This window comes from Poecilia latipinna, unplaced genomic scaffold, assembly GCF_001443285.1.
Source record: "Poecilia latipinna isolate Pla-1442-1.1 unplaced genomic scaffold, P_latipinna-1.0 Scaffold75, whole genome shotgun sequence".
Taxonomy (NCBI): Eukaryota; Metazoa; Chordata; class Actinopteri; order Cyprinodontiformes; family Poeciliidae; genus Poecilia; species Poecilia latipinna.
This window is the reverse complement of record NW_015112691.1, coordinates 294,756-307,386: the sequence shown is the minus strand read 5'-3', so window position 1 is coordinate 307,386 and position 12,631 is coordinate 294,756. Positions and strand designations below refer to the sequence as shown.

Genomic DNA, 12,631 nt, shown 5'->3' with positions numbered 1-12,631 from the left:
TATTATTATTATTATTCAATTTGATTATTAAGCCCTACCCTGATAAAAACCAACCTCTTGTTCTACACCTTGCTTTCTAGCTGGCAGCATGAAGCCTGTTGAAGTTTTAAACTTTACACAGTTGGCCATGACAAATGTAATCCGCTGGTGCTAGGCTATGAAACAGAAACGGAATTGAATTGAGAAGAGTTGAGCTGAACAAGACGGTTGTTAATATTAATTCGATATTTGGAAGTATGGCCAACACGGACTGAATAGCTTCTTCACTTCCTCCACGGTCATTGCTAAAACTACAAGCACAGAATAATTTTAAAACCGCCCAAAGAATCAAGCTCCTTTCACAATGTCTCCTCCTGTTGGCTGATTGGCCGGGTTGGAATTTTACCAAACAAAAAATCCACTTCAATGGGAGAAAGCCCAGAGGGAGAACTGAAGAGAGATGAGAATCGAACGGAATGGCTAGGCTAATTACACAATATCTGTAGTTTTGATTTGCCACATAAAACAAAAAACAAAAAAACACATTGAATTTTGTTGTTTTAACGAAAGAAAATCGTGAAAAGACCCAATGGCTGTGAATACCTGGGGTTCCTTTAGAGCGGGAACATCCTCCCACGTCTATTACCGTCGTGTATGGTGTTTCGAAGTAGTAAGTCCTCAGAGCTGGGACTCGGATGCACTGGGTCAGCTCGACCTCACAGTGGCACTCCTCGATGACCTCCACTTCCCGGGGCCCCTCGAACAGCAGCAGCCGCTCTACTCGCATCCCCGTCGGTTCGCACATCTGGTTCGCCCCGCAGGAGGGCAGCCGGGTCAGCGGCTCTGAGACCTCCGGGGCAGCCGGGCCGTGCGTCCGCGTCTTTAAAGAGATCATTGGGGTGAACATGTCAAAACTGTCCTTGTCAGCGTCAAGGTGTAAGCTGATTTTAGGCGATTTATAGCAAACGTTATGCAAACGAGGAAAAAAAAAAAAAAAAAGATCGGTGACATGCAGTGTAATTATCAGATTTTGTCTACAAAAATGTATTTTAAGTTTTTCGTCACAATGTTTTTATATAGTAGGGCCATACTAATAAAAACAACACGAGAATAGAGTCTTATCAGAATAATTATTACAAGAATAAAGTCAAAATAATACGAGAATAAAGTCATAATATTACAAAAACAAAGTCAAAATATTACGAAAATAAAGCCATAATATTACCAGAATAAAGTCATGACATTGCGAGGATAAAATCAAAAATAATCTGAGAATAAATTCGTAATATTATCATAATAAAATTGGATTGTTACGACTTTATTCTTATTCTCGTGGCCCTAACACCGTCGTATTTTGACATAAAGAAATTATAACAAATTCACACTGCCGTCATGTGGCAGGAGGTGGAACTGCAACAAACCTTCTTGCTCCTTAGAAACTCCAGCATGGAGGAATATTTTGAGTATTCCTGCTGTCTTGCTTCATGCGATGATCTTATGGCCGTCCCACAACGTGACCTGCACATTCCCACGTCTACGCTGACAGGACTCCCTGAAATATCTAACAACCCAGAGAGAGACGCAATCAAACTAGACAGCTAATTTCAATGAATAAACACAAATAATCTACTTATTGCATGTTTGCCTCCTTACCTTGCCCAATGTATACAAAGTGACTCTGCCTCTTGCAGCACACTCGTTGTGTAAACAGATTTCTGTGAACGATGTGTTTACTCACTACAAAAACACAAGACAGGGATGCATCTGTCCTGCCATTTGCTGATGAATAGCATTGATTGAAGTGTTGCAACATGAGACACTAATCTAAAGCAGCAGGAAAATAAAGATTGTACTTATCTGCAAGCAGTCATTCTTTGTATTTTGAAAGAAAATGTAGTTAGCACAAAAACTGCAATTCCCCTTTCCAGTAAGATTATATTATTTTACGATTATTTACCGTTTTCATAGATTAGCATGCACTTTCCTGTGAGATAAATCAGACAGCTGCTCTAGAAGAAAGGACTGGCCACCAGTACTTACATGTCATGTGAAGCACAAACAGGAACAGAAGGAAAAGTTGGAGAACATCCATCACTCATCTGAATGTGCTCCTTAGTGCTATGCTGCTAACTTCTGCCTCAGATATTTATACTCAAAAGTGAGTCTTGAGAGGCCAAAGAAAGGAGAACAAATCAAATTTCCATGATAAATGCCTTACAATGCAGGAGTCACTTCACAGGGGGATCTCAGCGTCTCTGTTTTTTTTTTTTTTTTGGTTTGTTGTTGTTTTTGTTGCTGCAGAGAGACCCAAATATGCTGACCAGACCTGAGCTCCTACTAATGACAGGGCTTAAAAAGGCCCTGAACCATTCAAAGAGTCTCCCTCAAAGGCATCAATCATCTTTTATTTCAGGGGGAAGGTGTTTAGCACCTCTGACTTAAAACAAAACCAGGTCTAAACACATAAACAGGAGCAGCAGGGGGGAGCGTGATCCCCACCTTCTGAAAACTCCAGCACCTTTGTGTTTATTCAACATGTCACCAAATGGTCAGACACTCTTAAACCTTTCACAAATCTCAGCTCTTTGCTTTTCTCTAACTCATTTAAGATCCTGACTAAAACTGTACGTATTGTGCATATATTTGAGGCGATGTGGAAAGTTAAGCTAGCACATTTAGAGAATGAGCACAACAAACATTGATCTTATAAATGAAATGGCTCAGAGTTTAACCCTAAACAGACTCAAAGGTAATTTTGTGCTATTTGTCCTTTTCATTTTCTAAGTTATTTTGGCTGTTGAATAAATATGTATGTTTCAAATCTGAACTATTGTTATTTTTTTATTATTTCAGAAATTACATATTAGGTTCTTAAATTAGCATACACTGGCTAAGCTACACTAAAACAAATCCAAATTACAAGAAATACTCTTTGAAAAACTATTGAGACAACCATTTTTGATCCCGCATTTATTTAACATAAAAAAATTATTTTATATTAATTTATTTTGGATAAGTAGTTATTCTTTTTGTTAAATCTTATATATGACCACAAGATGGCGGTAATTTTACAACATGCAGGAAAATTTCTTCTGCAAAGACGCGTTGATACTGAAATGAATGGGTAGTGACGGTTGGGTATTGTGTTTGTTATAAAAGCGTCTATGTGTGTGATTAATGTCTTTTTTGAAATTACATTTTTTATGTTTTTTACATGGTTACAAAAAAAACATTAAACAAACACTGAAACTATAATTTTAAATTCCCATATATTTCAGGCTCAAGTAGTTTAAAAATAGTAAAAGGAGAGAAAAAATTGTTATAATTAACTTAAGTCATAATAATGAAGACGCATTAAAGTGAGTGTGGCTGCCAGTTATTGACACAACTCAGGTCGTCATAATAATACAAGAAAAGTAATAAGAATAAAGAAATATTTAGTAAGGTAAGGTAAGGTAATTTCATTTATATAGCACATTTTGAGCAACAAGGCAATTCAAAGTTATTATTATCTAACAAACATGACAATATTCCAATAACAGCGTGGACCTTTGTCACCAAAGAGGCATTTAACCAGCTGAAATTCTGAAAATATTATCAGTACTGACATCAATATTTTAGATTGTAGAAGTTCTAAAGGAAGTGAAAATACATCAACATGTAAGAACTTTACCTCAGTTTCTGGGAATTTTTGTCTTGAAGAACACAATACATTTTTAGTTTAAAAAAAAAAATGTTTAAGGATTAAAAATATCTTAAAATTGCATTACCATAAAAATATATGCATATTTAAGTTGAGTGTTGACCAATCAGGTCAACACTGTGATTCCTCATCAGACGTGTTGATTAGAGTGATTCTCCTGTTAACCCCATTGGATCGTTCAATACAGTTTGAACCCTGTTCACTGCTGCATGTCTGACCCCTCTGGTGTCTGACCTCTTTCGTTGTCATGACGATGTGTTTGCACATCATAGAAGCGTCATACAGTGGAGAATCTGACTTTCTGTGGGTATTTTTCTCATCCAAATGCCTTATGGACCTTAACACCAATAAGACCATAAATCTTTAACTTACTGGGGACATTTAAATGGAAAAAAATGGTTTAGTACAATTGTGTTTTTATTAGACAGGCTCATTGTTTTGTACATTTTTTGGTTTTATTACTTTCTTATTTGAACAGTAAGGTATGCTTTTGAGAAAAAGTAGGTCAATGTTTGTAGTTCTTATCACTCCAGAATTAAAATGAATGCAAAAGCTTTTTTTAATAAATGGTAATCTATTTTTTGTACCTAATATTTTTTAAAGAAAAAATGTCCACTGCTTCAACCACCCGACCCACACTTTGGACAAAGATTTATTTCTCCATGTTCAAAGTTGTTATAAACGCTGAAAAAAATGTCAACATTAATTGTTAACTTTAAATCTGGCTTTTTATCTTTACACATTCTGAGCCATATCAAAAAACCTGAATGTTCTTAAAGGGCCAGTTGTGCCAGAATGTTACCAATAAATAGCTGTGTTTCTTGAAATTAAATAATATTGAACATCTTTTCACACTGATTAGTTCATCCAGAATTTTTTTTCAGTCAAAATCACAGATTTTGCGGTGCTAATTTAGAAATATTTATTTAAATATTTGCACTAATGTGCTATAACTTGACATCATGTAAGCGTTGGCCAATGTTTTTGGCCAATTTTGAGAAAAACAATTTCTGTAAAATCAGAAAAAAATATGAAGATCTGTTGAATTTATGTGAATTTTGCATAAATTCCGCAGATTTGTGAAAAACTGGAGGGAATTATTATTGTAATTTGGGATTTAGAGGGCCACATGAAAAGCTACGGCGGGCCAGATTTGGCCCCCGCGCCTCAAGTTTGACACATGTGCTCTAATATAAAGTTGGATTTTTCATCGTGAGATTCTTTTGCTGCAGGTGTGTCACATATAAAACGCTGTGGAGTAATTTTCTATTCAAATCCACCTCCATGTATTTTCCTTCCAGGCGATCCTCTCCTCATAAGAGTCTTTCCTCCAGCATCGCACATGCAAAGAGCTTTATTGAGCACAGCTTATAATGAGTCACCTGTAGCATAAGCAAGCAGTTTATACACAACGACTTCCCGGGATAATCCCGGGTGTCCAGTCTCGGTCCTGCAGAGGTTGACGGGGAGCAGACATCTGTCTGCTGTGATGGTCAGTGTCTGTCTGGGTCAGCGGGTCAGTCACAGAGAGGCCTGTGGTCACCTCCTCTAGAGGTTTTCGCTAAACTTAAATTAGCTTGCAGTACCGTTTATGAATTCTTCGGAACATGTTGAATTTAATGAGATTTATGTAGGCTGGGTGGAAATTTTAATCGCTTTTATACACTTTCAAGTGGACCTCAATGCTTCCCAAATATGGAGGACTGGTCCTGCTAAAATGTTCAATAAAAATATAAATAAATAAATGTATTGATTGATAATGTAGCAAATATTGTATCCAAAAACATATCATTGTAGTTTAATTTTTCACTGTATTTTTAATCTTGTTTTATGAAATAGTTTCCCTTTTTGTTTGTCATGTTCTGTGTTTATTATCATATTTAACATTTATGTAATATTTTTATTTTGTTCAGTGGCAGTTTTTTCATGTACTGATTTATTTTCTCCTCTAATATTTTTTCTTTGCATTTTCTCCCCTCTTGTGATGATAAACAAATGTTATGTTATGTCCCTCTTTATAATCAAATAAGTTCTTTAAAAAGTTCTTATTTTTCACTTTTGGATGTTATATTTGGTATATTAATGACTTCACCAAGCAATTTATTTATTTAATGTCCATTGCCAATTTTTCCAGGATAAATTCAATCAAACCAAATCCATAACAAGAAAAGTTTGCATTTTCTCCACTGTCATAATATGAATTTATTTTGAAGTTATTTTAATAAAGACCAATATTTTTAGAAGAAGTCTGTTAAATGTTTTGGTAAAAGAAGAAGATATTTTAGTGGTGTCACACTGTTTCCTATCTTTTTACATATAGTTGCTTATATGTTATGCAGATATGTGAAAAATTAAGTGGATTAGGTGAAACATAAAATCCTGTCATACAGTTCACATATTTTTGTCAGTTCTGAGAGAATGAAATTCACAGTCTTCGAATTCGTCAGAACCAAGTACTTTATGTTACCATCTCATATGGTTTTGTGTGGCTTTTTTAATATTTTAGGACTGATCTTATATAAATGAAATTTCATAAATGCCTTCAGACAATAAATTCCCAAATTTATCAGAAATGTGGCCATGTGATCAGTTTTCCCTCTCAGTTTCAAGAATCCCAGCATGCCGAGGTTAATAAATCTTCATCAGTGCAGACAAAGTGTTTGCATAATGTCTCATGAGATACGATTACGCTGTTATTGGATCATTGCTGTGATATTTTAACAGGAGTTGTGCAAATTCTGTAGCAAAAAGATTGTAGGGGCAAGAGGATGAATAATTTATAGCATTCATACAATGACTGTACAGATATAGATCCACATGTATTTCCAACACTGAGTGTTGGTCAGGTGGTTTGCTCATCTCCAAGGTCTGATGAGGTCTCCAGAGGCTACATATTGTCTGTCTGCATGGGAGGAGGCCAACACCAGAGGGGATTATAGGGCATTATGTAGTAGTTCTGGATTATAAACCATGAGACAACACTGCTGCATACAGAGCAACGGTGCCAGTGCATACTAGTGTATACTCTGGGAGGGAAGACTTTTCAGGAAACAATTTTTAAATTTCTTTTTTCTTCTGATGCATGCTCCACATTTTTCCAGTCAACCTTTCAATTTGAGAGTTTGGTTACTGAAGAATATATTTCATTTTACTTCAAAATCACTGTATTTATTGAAATTGAGGAAAAGAGTGTGCGCCCATCTGGATTGAAATCATGTATTTGAAGAATAGAAATAATGCAATCAACACAGAGAGGAGCAAGAAGAACATAAAAGGGAAACCATGTAAGTACAGACACACATTTTAATTCCCACTCCAGCATGTGTGATATAAACTGCAGAAGGTTTTCATGACATTACCTCACTCCCTTTTTCTCAATGTCAGGTTCTTATTTACGGTCAGGCACCCATCAAGAAGAAATCCTGACTTTGACATCACCAAAGGAGAACAAGGTGGAGAGAAACAGAAAGGGGACAGAGGATGAGGAGTCGCTGCAGAGGACCGCCTTCGGGAAGGCCGTGTACAACATGACCCATTCGGAGAGGGTGATGGACGACCTGACGTTTGGACGGCGCGTGGGATTTTACGAGTTGAAGGGAGAAATCGGTTCTGGTAACTTTTCGCAGGTTAGACTGGGAATACATGACTTGACTAAAGGTGAGATTTTGGATGCTTTGATTTTATTACGACATACAGAATCTTTCACACTTATGGAGAACAATATGTGCACTACAAAAATACAGTATTTTTTTGTTTAGTTTCCAGTGCAAATATCTTAACCCTTTAAATAAGACACAACTAACTCACAAGTAACTTTTTAGCAAGACAGAGGAGCTTTGTTTAAGTAAATAATTTCTTAAGATTTATTTTAAAAATACTCATTAAACTCACAGCTTTTTTCAATTTATAACAAGATATTATTCACTTGTTACAAGTGAAATAATCTACCAGTGGAGAAAGTACTTTTTCATAAATATTAAGGAATAATTGACCTAAAACAAACTCCTATATCTTGCTGAAAAGTTACATATAATTTAGTTTTGTTTTATTTCAACTGTATTAAGGTATTTGCATTATAAAATAGACCAAAAATACTTGGTAAGATTTTGTGTTTTTGCATTGTGTGAAAGATAAAAAGACTTATTATGGAAACTTCCAACCATCCAGCCTCATTTGCCACTCCAGTTATTCTAAACTTTTAAATTATTATTCCCTGTGTAGTCAAGCACCTATTTTCATGCAGTGGAGATCCTAGAACATTTTCATAGGGGTTGGTGTTAAAACATTTAGGGGGTCACAAATAAAAAATAAGACAAGAAAAGAAATAGAAAAAAATACATAATTGTATTTATTTATCTATTTATTTTGTATTTATTCATTTATTGAGTTTTATATTTATGGCTCTGTTTGCCTTAATATGACATGAACATGACTCTCTGGGGTAGCCAGCGTTTTTCAAGAGGGGCTCGTGGCCCCCCTCACCCCTCTCCTGGGCGCGCCACTGTTTATGATGAACAACTTAAAGATGTTTTACATAAAAATGTCTGTGCAGTTTGTACAGAGACAATTTTTAATCTTCCATTTCCTCTTCCTGTGACTCGTTTTTTGAGACATTTTTTTCCGCTCTGTGTTTTGAATCACGTGTTTGATGGGAACCAGATGAATGCACAGACATCCAGCTGAGCTTAAGGAGACATACTTCCATCAATCTGGGTCATTCCACATGTCAGAAGACATGACTAATCTCATCACCCTAACTAATCCATAATGTTTTCATCCTCGCCTGCTTTCGAGTCACATGGCAGCTATGTTGTGAAGGGCTAGAGGGGACACGTCAGGTCTAATGCCGCATTTTAATAGAAATTTAAATGAGGAGATTATGAAGCTTAAGAGAAAATTGTGTTTTTGATTACCTTTCTTTGTGTGTCATCGTGTGATATAGAGAGAGTAGCAGTGAAAGTCCTGGATAAGGAGCGCCTGAGCAAACACGCCCAAGCTCTCTTTGCCTCTGAGATCACCTGCATGGAGAGGCTTTCCCACCCCAACATAGTGCGCCTGTACGAGGTGGTGGAAACCTTCAAGCGCCTTTACCTGGTGATGGAGTATGCCAGCGGAGGGGAGCTGTTCTCCAGGATCACCACCAAGGGGCGCCTGTCGGACCTTGAAAGCAAGCTGGTGTTTTCGCAGGTTCTCTCGGCAGTCAAGCACATGGTGAGTTAATGAGACGGAGGCAGTTCTCTGGGGAACGGAGTGGGCGTTGGGTTTCCCAGGAAAACGAAAGCAAGCAGCTTCAGAGGAAAGTGTCAAACCGGGTCAAACACTGAGGGTTCCAGGAACTGACATGATGATGTTTAGGCAAAAGTACAGAATAATTTTTGCCTAAAAAATTATGCAAAATTCACATTTTTGCCCTTCAATTTTGGAAATTAACAGCTTCTATAAACAGTCCAAGTTCTTAAGCAATAAGTTAATGGTTTTTTGGTGTCTGGAAAATGAGCCATTTCAAAAATCTCCCGATTGTTGAGTCACACTTCGTTGTTACCTAGCAACCCCAGCAAAGCCCATCCCATCGCCTAGCAACCCAAGCGGAGCTCCAGAGCACTTGTTAAGTTGGTTTTACCACTGTATCCGCTGCACAATGGCTGCTGGAAAAGTCAACTGTTTTGTTATTGACTTATCAATCAGAAACCACTTACTAAATTCTTGTTGGTTGTGCAGGAGGCTCCACTTCTGCTTTTCAAAGATGCATAGTTGTACATACTATACATCTATGCCCCACTATACAGTGGGGACCAAATCTGTTGATGTCCCCCACCTTGAGTTTTGTCAAATTAATCTTTGATCCTCATACAGCAGCTCATAATGGACTGATTTAATTTTTGCAGTTTTGCACACCCAACATGAGAGAGGGAAGAGTTTTTCACTTATACCTCGTTCCCACATGAGTCAGTGTTCCCCAGCTCTGATCCTCAAGGCACACTGCCCTGCATCTCTTATCTAAAACATACAAGGGAAACAGACAAATAGCTTAACAAACCACACCAACCTGTACCATAACCCTCAGTGGGAATGAGAGTTTAGATACAATCAGCAACTTCGCTGCTAGGGGGGTTAAAGCTGCAGTACATAAATATATTTTTTGACATATTTGTTGAAACTGCCACTATGATGTGACAGTATAGTATGAGACAGATAATCTGTAAAAAAAAAATTTAGCTCCTCTGCCTTCTCCCAGTGCTCCCAGTGCTAACCAGAAACAACCAATCAGAGCCAGGAGGCGGGTCTTAGCGCTGCCAATCAAGCTACTATATAATATCTTCCAGTCAGCAGAGCTTGTTGTGAATGGTAAGGCTAGTTAGCATGGCCACCATTGACAGCAGTAGCGATAAGGTGTTTCTCTACCATTAGCACATTTACCAGTGAGTACATGAGATTGATTGACAGCCCTAAGGCCCTCCTCCTGACTCTGATTGGTTGTTCCTGACCAGGAGCAATAGCAGTAGAGCGAGGAGGTGGAAGAGATTGATTTTTTTTCAGATTATCTGTCTCATATCATACTGTCCCGACAGCTTTAAAGATATGCATCTTTAAATAAAAGTCACGTACTGCAGCTTTAAAAAAAGAGCTAAACTTTTTAACTTTTATTATCAGCTCTGATTACTTCAATAACATGTGTTTGTCTTCTCCTTTTCCAGCATGATAATAACATTGTCCACAGGGACCTGAAGGCTGAGAATGTGTTCTACACCCACACCTACTGCATTAAAGTCGGGGATTTTGGTTTTAGCACGTGTTGCTGCTCCAGTGATGTACTCCACACATTCTGTGGCTCTCCACCTTATGCAGCGCCTGAGATTTTCAAAGAGAAAGGCTACATTGGACGCTATGCAGATACTTGGGCTCTGGGTATTTTGCTTTACTTCATGGCGACCGCCACAATGCCCTTTAAAGCAGCCACCACGACCCGGTTGAAGATTTGCATCCTGCAGGGTTCTTATGTCATTCCCTCATACGTTCCCCAATCCTGTCAGGAGATAATAAAGGGCCTCCTGAGGCCAGTTCCCGTAGACCGCCTCACCTTGGCGCAGATTATGACGAGTGACTGGATGACGGGCATCGAGTACCCTCAGGCCTACCCGCCCTCCAGACCTACTCCGTCACACCTGGTCGACCAGAACCATGTCCTCACCTCAGAGGATCTGAGCGTGAAAGTGGTGCTGGAGGATCTTGGCATCAGCGCGGTTCATCTCCTCAACAACAGTCTTGACTTGAGAAGCCCTGTCACTGGGACTTACCGGATCGTGCTTCATCAGATCCAGAAGAGAAGATCAATAGAGGCTGCGGGTTACAGTCGGACACGCACGAGTGAGTCCCTGAACAGACTGAGGAGGAAAGCTGGGTCAGAGGGCCATCTGTACAAGCGCCACTCTGTGGTCTGTGCCATCATGTAGCTCCATCTTTTGCTTTTTAAGATGTGCTTCCACTCTGAGCTGTAGGGTATGGTCCCAACTTGGACATTTTCTGCAATTGTGAAAAACTTTTTAAGACACACTCACTGTAACTTGATCCTCTTTTTTTTTTTTTTAATGTCCACACACTTTGATTTAAGTGCAAGTATTTTGGCAATAGCATGAGGTTTCTGAAGAGACAGAGCATGATTTCATGTATTATGAAGGTTTCTGAGAATGTACACAGTAGCATGCTCCATGAACATACTTGGCCTCTTTCTTGTCCACTGAAATAACATCCAGAGTTGTTGCAACTGGAGCTGCACTTAAATCAGCTGAGCGTGAAGGAAATTTGTTGAAGGTTGTCAGTGACCCTCTTCCAATTCTGATTACAGGAATTTAGAAATATAAAAACAAGTCAGGAGAGTTTTTTTTATTTGTAGATTAGTGAAAGCAACCAGCCGTGCATTTTCCATGCCTGCATCACCCAGTTCAGGGATGCATGAGTCAAATTTGTCCTTTACCAAATCTAAGAACTCAGTTTAAGAAAATGCTCCCTCCTCCAAAAGCATCGGCAAGGTAAAGAAAATTTATTTAAATGTTGACAGCAAACATTCGCATTTGACATCAAAACCTGACTATCCAAAAGAATGTCAACATTTTTCTTTGCAGAAAAGTTGAATGATTGTTTACATATAAGTGGCCTGTTTAAGATCATGTTGCAACATGTCATAGGATTTAAGTCCTATGACATGGACTTAAATCCAGTCAAAGCTTGGATTTAAGTCCAGTGAGTTTTGCTCTATCAAGAATGCAGTTTTTTTTTTTTTTTTACAGCTCTGGTCTCCTGAATATCATGTTTATGAATGATTCATTAAACCCGACCTCAAGTGAGGCAGGCTGTGGAGCTTCAGATGTGGTTTATGGGTTTTCATGTGTTCTGCTGTATGAATCCTTGATTTTCTCCATGGAGGTCATCCACTACTGGGAAGAGTCATAGGATTTTTCATGTTGTTTCTTTATGGACAAAGATTCTCAGTGTGGTTCTCTGTATGTCCCGAAGTCTAAGACATTGCTTTGTAACCATTTTCTTAATGGTGGAAATCAATGACTGTTTTTTATCCGTTCTTAATTCTCTTTTAATTTTGTGCATTTTTTAGCCTTTTGCAGATTGTCAGATTCCAATTAAAGCAACAGTACACAACTTTTATAAAAAAAAAAAAGTTTTTTACATATTTGTTAAAACTGTCGCCATTTTGTTACGGTATGAGATGAGACAGGCAATCTGTAATAAGATTGAGCTTCTCCACCTTCTCCCTGAGCTACTATTGCCCTCTGAAGAAATACATTTCTCCTGACCAAAAAAACAACTGATCAGGGCCAGAAGGAAGGTCTTAACGCTGCCAATCCACCTAGTGAATGCGCTGCTAAATGTGCTAATGGCAGGGAAACAACTTATAATTCCAGAAAAAAAGCTATGCTAACTAGCCTTAGCTTTCAT

General features: G+C 38.1%; 2 protein-coding genes across 2 annotated transcripts in view; one reads left to right on the top strand and one right to left on the bottom strand.

Moving 5' to 3' along the window:
- pnhd (pinhead) overlaps positions 1–2,203 on the bottom strand; it is a 10,385-nt gene extending 8,182 nt beyond the window's left edge. The window contains exons 1-4 of the mRNA XM_015016987.1: positions 2,020–2,203; positions 1,633–1,716; positions 1,401–1,540; positions 583–859 (exon numbers count right to left, since the gene is read on the bottom strand). Of these exons, the coding sequence (XP_014872473.1) occupies positions 583–859; positions 1,401–1,540; positions 1,633–1,716; positions 2,020–2,071 (553 nt within the window). The 5' untranslated portion in view covers positions 2,072–2,203. The remainder of the gene's footprint in view (positions 1–582; positions 860–1,400; positions 1,541–1,632; positions 1,717–2,019) is intronic.
- A 4,429-nt stretch (positions 2,204–6,632) lies between these two features.
- On the top strand, positions 6,633–11,887 carry LOC106936120 (serine/threonine-protein kinase NIM1-like). The gene is made up of 4 exons (XM_015016951.1): positions 6,633–6,966; positions 7,067–7,339; positions 8,625–8,893; positions 10,378–11,887. The coding sequence occupies exons 1-4, from the start codon at positions 6,897–6,899 to the stop codon at positions 11,131–11,133; spliced, it is 1,368 nt and encodes a 455-aa protein (XP_014872437.1). The 5' UTR covers positions 6,633–6,896; the 3' UTR covers positions 11,134–11,887.
- The last annotated feature ends 744 nt before the right edge of the window (positions 11,888–12,631 follow it).